The sequence below is a fragment of the Mya arenaria genome, chromosome 7 (genome assembly GCF_026914265.1).
Source record: "Mya arenaria isolate MELC-2E11 chromosome 7, ASM2691426v1".
In the NCBI taxonomy this organism is placed as follows: domain Eukaryota; kingdom Metazoa; phylum Mollusca; class Bivalvia; order Myida; family Myidae; genus Mya; species Mya arenaria.
This window is the reverse complement of record NC_069128.1, coordinates 62,542,497-62,551,074: the sequence shown is the minus strand read 5'-3', so window position 1 is coordinate 62,551,074 and position 8,578 is coordinate 62,542,497. Positions and strand designations below refer to the sequence as shown.

The window sequence follows — 8,578 nt, the reverse complement described above, 5'->3', positions numbered from 1 at the left end:
CCCATGGAGCCGAATATAAAGGAACGAAAGATTTATCATTCAGCCACCATTTTCAGTACGTCAGCAATGAAAAGGCGGGAGACAGAGCAGCGGAAAGTTAAACAATTACCCAAAAGTTTGAGCGCAAAGATCAATGAAAATACTATCAAGAATTACCTCCCACTAGCGGACACAACAGTTACCACCACACTTTCGTTTTCTAGTCTTCTTTTGTGTTCAATCTTTTGTGGCATCAGGGGTAGGCTTGAGGTAAGATGACCTGTCCTCCTCTGTTGTGTCGTGATCTTTGATCTCATCATATGCTTGGTAATGATTTTTGGTACCATCTAAAACAGGTTCAGGCAGCCAGTTTAGCATATCTCTGGAGAGGGTGCTTGGGGGGCAACATTCAAGTTAATAATTGTAATATCCCTTTGGAAGATTTTAAAACATTTTTTAAAAATCTTAGCAACAATACGTTTGATTGCAATAACGAAGAGGCTGAACAGTTTTGTTCAAGTAATGATTTTGATGAAGATAACTCTACATTTCCAGAGTTAGACCAACCTATTTCTATTATTGAAGTACGTAACGCAATAAAGCATTTAAAACAAAATAAATCGGCTGGTAGCGACTGTATATTAAATGAGTACTTTATTGAATGCGCTGACATATTAACAAGCCACTTTTGTGATGTATTTAATAGCATTTTAGCGTCTGTTTTTTTTTTCCAGAAAAGTGGACAGAAGGTGTCATCATTCCACTCCATAAAAAAGGTTCTGTTAATGATGTCAATAATTATAGAGGAATTTCACTTGTTAGTTGTTTTTCAAAAGTATTTACAACAATTCTAAATAAGCGCATCGAGTCATTTTGTGAGGCTAATGCCACTATTTCGGATGCACAATTCGGATTTCGAAAAGGTTGCTCAACAGTTGACGCAATTTATATTTTAATGTCTATTGTGCAAAAATATATCAATGATAATAAAAGATTATATGTTATTTATGTCGACATGTTGAAGTGTTTTGATAGTATTTATGGCAATGCTCTGTGGCTTAAGTTGTATAAATCTGGTATAAAAGGTAAATTACTTAGAATAGTGAAAGATATGTATGAAAATGTTAACTCTTGTGTGAAATCATGTACATCTTACTCTGAATACTTTAGTTATGCCATTGGCCTGCGCCAGGGGGAGGTTATGTCCCCGATTCTTTTTTCCCAGTTTGTAGAGGACTTAGAACTATATATGCAAGACAGCATCACTTCCGGTTTAAGTGTTGATGACATTGTATTAATTATGTTGCTATTTGCTGACGATATGGCCATTTTAGGGAAATCGCCCGAGGAAGTCCAAAACCATTTAAACACTCTTTACTCGTATTGCAAAGCATGGGGGTTAAATGTAAATACATCAAAGACAAACATAATGGTTTTCCGTAAACGGGGTGGAATACGTCGTAATGAGCATTGGACATATAATGGCCATACTATCGATGTTGTTGATAACTTAAATTATTTAGGTACTGTGATAAACTACACTGGAAGTTTACATTGAATCAAGAGCATTTGGTTGGAAAAGCTCTAAGGCCATGAATACTTTATTATGTAAATGCAAAGAATACGACCTTAAACCTAAAATATTTTGTCAACTATTTGATTCTTTTGTTGGCTCAATATTGAATTATGCCTGTGAAAAGTGACCTAGGTACTCTAACACACTCCAGATCATTCATACTGTTGAGCCAACGATACCATTTGGTTTCAACTTCAGGGGTTAATGGTTCATCCCAACCTACATCACTGGATACTACGTCCCTCAGTATCAATCTACCTTCTAGAATAAAAGGAGCCAAGAAACCAATAGGGTCAAAAATGCTATTAATAGTTGACAAAATACCCCTTTTTGACAACGGTTTATCTTGTACCTGACTTGGGAATAAAAAGCAATCATGGTTCAAATCCCATACTAACCCTAAACTGCGCTGAGTAGGGAGACTATCTAGGTCAAAATCAACCTGGTTCAAATCCGAAGCCAAGTCTTCCTTTGAGAAGTTTTTCATGACGTCAGGTGCATTAGACGCAATCTTATGAAGACGAATGCCAGATTTAGTTTAGCTTGACTGAGTGCGTTGAAGCAAATCAGTTGCCTCTGAGACAGTACTACATGACCTCAACCCATCATCTACATAGAAATCTCTTTCTACAAACTGAACTACAGCGCTATCAGATTTCTCTACGGCCTTTCTTAACCCATAGGTAGCTATAGCCGGGGACGGACTGTTGCCGAATACATGCTTTCTCATACGATACTCTATAAGAGGCTTTGAAGTGTCATTACCCTCATGCCAAAAGAATCTCAAGTAATTTCTATCATTCTCATGAACACCGAAACAGTAAAACATTTGTTCTACGTCTACCGAGACTGCAACTAACTCACACCTAAATCTAAGGAGAACACCGAGAAGACTATTGGTCAAATCAGGGCCTTGCAGAAGTACTGAATTCAATGAAACCCCCTCATATTGTACTGCCGAGTTAAAGACACCCTTATCTTATCAGGCTTTTTCGGGTGATAGACCCCGAAGATGGGTAAATACCAGCATTCTGTAGCATTGTCTAACTCAGGTGCTTTTTCAGCATGACCATTTGCAAGCAAATTGCCCATGAAATCAACGAAATGTCGTCTTTTAAGGGGGTGTTTACTCAAGTTAGTCTGAAGACTTTTAACCCTAAGAAGAGCTTGGGATCTGTTGTTAGGGAGTCTAGGCCTAGGTGTTTTGAAGGGAAGGGGGGCTGACCACCTATCATTTGAATCAAGGACAAACTCTTTGTCCATAATGGACAGGAAATTACGGTCATCTACTGACATAGACGCTTTGTCATCATGACGGACATCAAGAGTGAACACGAAATCGTAATCATATGCTGGCACGTGATTACGATCAACATTCAATGTACATGGTCTAAACAGAGTATATCTACCATTGTCTATTACATACGTGGAGCTGCACTCAGACACAAACTCGTCCTTCAGATTCGGACACATGTATTTTGCTATTACATGGTGGAAGAAGCGAGGCTCGCCCGTCACCCACAACATATGTTTTCTTAACATTGACATCTGGGACTATGTGAGCATTTCCTAAGCAGACTTCGCCTATTACAACCCAACCAAGGGGCAGACGCTGTGCAAAAGGGGAGCCTTTCGGTCCTAAGCGTTGATCTAAGACGTGATGTATGTCTGTAATGTCTCAGCCAAGCAATAACAGCATGTTTGCATTGCTATCTATTTCTGGGATTAAATGAGCTATATCTGACAAATGTGGGTGATTGGCTGCCAAACTCGGGATAGGAATTTCATTCCTATTACTAGGTATGTCCTGACATTCTATAACAGTGGGAAGATCAAACTGTACACTTCTGTCAATAGATTCAACAACCAAATTGTCTAAATCTCGACCAGATTTGACAGTAATTTCCAGTTATATTAAGTAACTGAAACAATTCTGGTTTTGCTAGACACCTATTACTTTGCTCATCAACAGTAGCATAACATTGAACATAATTATCTGGATTATCTTTAGTGTAAACATGTACAAGCATTATCTTAGCACAAGATTTTCCAACAATATCATCACCACAAATTTCAGTACATTTACTAGCAACTTTCTGCTTTTGATCTGTGGATTGTCTGTCATTTCTCCCGGCAGATGAATACTGTCTCTCCCCACCATGCTGCTTCTGTGAATCTTTACAATTACGGGCCTGATGATCTCCAGAATAACACTGATAACACAATTTATTTTCAAACAGAAACTTTTGCTTTTCTTCTTCAGACATACACTTGAATTTTTTGCAATCTGCAAGAGAATGCGGAGCACCATTATGCATTAAACACTTATCACGCGACACACTAGATTCACTATCATCCTGAATTGCTGTTTTAGCGGCTGCTACACGACCATTGGTTGTTGCTCTCCGATACATGGTATCACGAGTCCTATGTTGACTTGGTTCCTTCGCCTTCTGGGTTTCGTAGATGAAACTCGGGTCATTGTATATAACACTGAACTTTTTCACAAAGCTCACGAAAAAGTGAAATGGCCGGAATGGTACAGAATGGTTTTCTTTATATGTTGATGCGTGAGTGATCCATTTTTGCTGTAGGCTGTGAGGAAGTTTGTTCACCACAGGGTTGACTCCAATTGAAGAATCAAAGTAAGACAGGGTCTTGTAGTAAAGTCTTTGGGTTTGACATAAGTCCTTCGATCTCTTGTAAGAGGTCTGATAAGTCATACAACTTGGCTCTTTCTTTATTTGTTAAACTTGGAAAAGAGTGCAGTCTATTTGTCAGGGAATTAAGCAAACTTTCAGGAGCTCCGAATCTTTCGTCTAATCGTAGCCAGATTTGACTTAATGGCTCATCTGAATCGTGTAGGTACGCTGTTCTAAGGCTTATTGCATGTTTCTTGGAAACAGAACCTAAGTATTTTATTAACAAGTCAACCTCCTCCCTGCTATTAACAGCCATCTCATTGCTGACTGACTGAAAACTTGCTTTCCAGGCTTGGTAGTTCTCACAGGAGTCGTTGAAAGTGGTCAACCTCGACGAGATCAGATCCTTCCTTAAGAGAAACTGTGCTGTGGCGTTAGATTCAGTGTTCGGTGTTTCTTTCTTGGACGTATAGAGAATGTTATCACCCATTTGACTGTTGAGATAGTTACGAACTTTAGAAGTAGGATCTTCTTCATTGATTTGAAAATCCGTAACTGAACCCTGCTGAGAACCAAACATCAGATTGGTTAGTTCACTTGCCTCCGTGGCGAGTGCCGCTGCTTCTCGTTTCAGTTTTAAAAGTTCCAAATCGGCATCAATGTTTGCTTGTTTTTTCTTTAATTCTATCTCTTTTTCAGCAAATTCAACATGCACCTTAGCTGCCTTTGCTTGGGCAGTTTTCTGAGCCACTAAACTATATGTTGAAGAATCACTGGGACACTGTGACATAGTGTCAATCTTTTCTGATTTGATTTTCTTTATTGTTCCCAAATACTCATGGACCCTCTGTTCGACATCAACAAATGAATTGTCCAATCTTGTAATTTCTCTTTCACTCTCTTCTATCTTCACTCCTTCTAAATATTTCATGTAGACGGCGTATGCAGTTTGTACACCTTGATGTAACCCTTTACATTGTTCTTTACACTTATTTAGTACAGAAATTGTACTGTTAATGGACAGGCCACTATTTCCTGAGATATATTTTTCTAAAACTCTTACAGATCTGTTATATTTGCCAAACAGTTCTTTACTACGTTGTTCATACAATTCCATGGCTTTAGGTGTTTGTCTTCTGACACTTCTTGTTTCCATGGGGGAATAACATTTCCATATAAACGTGATGATACACAGTTACTTGTGATGATACACAGTTACTAGTGTGATGATACACAGTTACTCGGCTTGCATGTAACCTGAGCATGGTTATTTACTATACCGGACCGCACTATGATGTGATGATCGTTGGGGCCAGCGAGTAGAACCAATGACAACTCAGTAAACAACAAAGAACAAAGTCAACTGCCCAATGGTCTGTCGATTTATTTGTGGTAAATACTGATAATACAAAAAATGAAATCTACTAAAAAACACATTCTCAACAATATTTCTGGCTTTTACACATATTGAATTAAAATAGTTTTACATAAAAAAAACCCCCAAAAACCCAAAATACAAGAAAGGACCAAAAATTAAAGGCCTACGGACGAAATTGACCAAGGTACGAACATGTTTAAGTACGAATTAACACAAAAATTAAAATAACAAAATATGGGCTAGAAGAGCCTTTGCTTTCAAAATAAAGTGGCCAAACTATCAAAGAACATGAATAATTATTATATACTGCAAAAACTTACACCATGCATCCCATGGAGCCGAATATAAAGGAACGAAAGATTTATCATTCAGCCACCATTTTCAGTACGTCAGCAATGAAAAGGCGGGAGAGAGAGCAGCGGAAAGTTAAACAATTACCCAAAAGTTTGAGCGCAAAGATCAATGAAAATACTATCAAGAATTACCTCCCACTAGCGGACACAACAGTTACCACCACACTTTCGTTTTCTAGTCTTCTTTTGTGTTCAATCTTTTGTGGCATCAGGGGTAGGCTTGAGGTAAGATGACCTGTCCTCCTCTGTTGTGTCGTGATCTTTGATCTCATCATACGCTTGGTAATGATTTTTGGTACCATCTAAAACAGGTTCAGGCAGCCAGTTTAGCATATCTCTGGAGAGGGTGCTTGGGGGGCAACATTCAAGGTTGTCGCATTTCCTAATCTGGAAATTATATTGTCGCTGTCTACAATGTTTCTCTAACCATGTCTGGTATGAATCAACCTTTTTGGTGTGAGCCTTTTGGAGTTTGGTCAGATCGAGATCTGGAAATAACTCCCGTAGGTGGCGCTGTAGTAGGTCAATCTCTGTAGACTCTACAGGGTCAATTGTTCTAAAGGGAATGTTTTTCAGTTTCAGCCTCTGGAATCTCTCTGCAACTGTTTGTTGCACTGGTTTGATGCATGATTCCCAGGACTCCCTCAGTTCCGGTGTTTTCCCAAACCAAAACAGCAAGCTTAATTAAGGTTTCGCAAGATTGCATTTAAGTGAGTCGCAATCTTATTTAAGCATGCAGCTTGATTGCGAAAGGTACATTCGCAATCTTAAAAGTAAGCATGCGCACGCTTATTTCTTTACCAAGCTTGCAGAAGTGTATTTTCTTTTAAGATTCCCGCAACCTTCATAAGGTTGCGCAAAGTTGCAAGGTTGCGCATGCTTGCGATAGGACTCTTTACGATCTTATTGCGCGTTTGCGCAATCATACCTAGGTTGCGGGGTTGCTCGCTTAATCGCGCGCTTGCAAGCTTGCGCAATCATGACTAGGTTGCGGGGTTGCACGCTTAATCGCATGCTTGCAACCTTGCGCGATCATCCCAATCGACATGCTCGCAAGCTAACCATGATTAAGGTTGTGGCTAGATTGGCGAAAACATGTGCCATTAATTAAAAACAATATCCAGATTACATGAAACTAACTTATTTACTTCTAGGTCAGTTTGAACAACAGATTTACAGAACATAAACATTTATAAATATTCAACAAATAATATATTCAATTTATATGGAAAACACAAGCTTAAAGATGCTCTCTTACTCCCAAGTAAGATTTACCATTATTAAAACTTTTTATTATACCAAAAAATGGATGAATAAATGTCAAAAACAATGGTTCTTATGAAGGATACAGAGTTAAATTTTGAAAGAAAGGTGCAGAAAACAGTTCATTTCTTATCTTTAGCACTCACTAATCATTTAATATTCTTAAATACACAGTTACAATCTAGTTATCAGTAATAAATATTTTCGATGAGTGTATTAATTAATAAGTAACTGAAGGTTTATTACTAAAAAATTGATGTTTGTTATACATGTGTATGCATTGATTTTGAATAAGAGTGTCACTTAAATTATGAATGCTTTAAACATAATTGCCACATTACTTACACTAAAAAAGTTATGTTATTTAGCATACAATTATTTACAACACCCAATTTATTAAATGATTTGTAATTAATTCAAAATGGAACAATCATTGGAAAATAAGCCAGTTCTATGGTTTTGTAGGGAGGTCTAGAGTGAAAAATAAAGTAAAAAATATCAATTTCAAGAAATTACTATATTCAATGAGCAATATTACTGGTATAATGCTTAAAACAGTTATTTCTGTTGCATTATCAGTGATTTTTTTTGGTGCATTTTACTGCCTTCTTAAGGCGGTTTCCCCTTGTGAAAAAATGTCCATTTTCCATTTAATAATAAATAAATCTCAATTTGTTAAAGCTGCACTCTCACAGATTGATAAACTAGTGCTAAAAGACTGATGACTAATGATCAGATCGCAGATTTTCATATTTCCGCTCCAAAGCCGACTTTTTTCCCTATTCGCTAGGCACAGGCAATGAAAATAATTCCAAAAAAATCACTGATTATGGTAAGCAACTAAACATAATAATCAATCACTGCTTTAAACCACGCCTAGCTGTGGCACACTTTGAATTAACAATGCTATTAAAGTTTGACACACTTAAAGCTGGCTCACCAGAATCTTTTTTAAATTTAGTGAGAACAAATTCTAATATAGCTTGAAGAACAAGTTGGTTTAGTGGCTTCGTTGGTGTGAGGGAGTTGTGGGCTTGTCTTTTGCCCGTTGCATTGCTGACAGCAAGCTGCTCCCTTCTAAAAAAACACTCCAAAAGTTGGATGGTTAGTCGCCTCGGGCATGTCCCAACCAAAATGGCATTTGACAGTTGAGTTTGAGGAATTAAAACGTTGTAGCCTTTCGATAGCAGCACTTTCTTTATTCCTTTAGCCTGCAATCAAAATATATCAGGGTGAGTACTAGGTTACATCAGTATTAACTAACTCTATTTGCACGGATATGTTGACCAAATCACTCCCATGTTCATAATTGTTTACAAATAAAAACATGTTTATATATATTCATTCGATTTATTTTGAACTATGTTGGATTCTTCCTTTAACCGAA

The 8,578-nt window shown here is 37.6% G+C and overlaps 1 protein-coding gene across 1 annotated transcript; it reads right to left on the bottom strand.

Annotated features, from left to right (window-relative positions):
* Positions 1–4,195: 4,195 nt before the first annotated feature.
* On the bottom strand, positions 4,196–5,353 carry LOC128241325 (uncharacterized). The gene has a single exon (XM_052958256.1). It carries the CDS (start codon positions 5,351–5,353, stop codon positions 4,196–4,198), a length of 1,158 nt encoding a protein of 385 aa, XP_052814216.1.
* Positions 5,354–8,578: the final 3,225 nt, after the last annotated feature.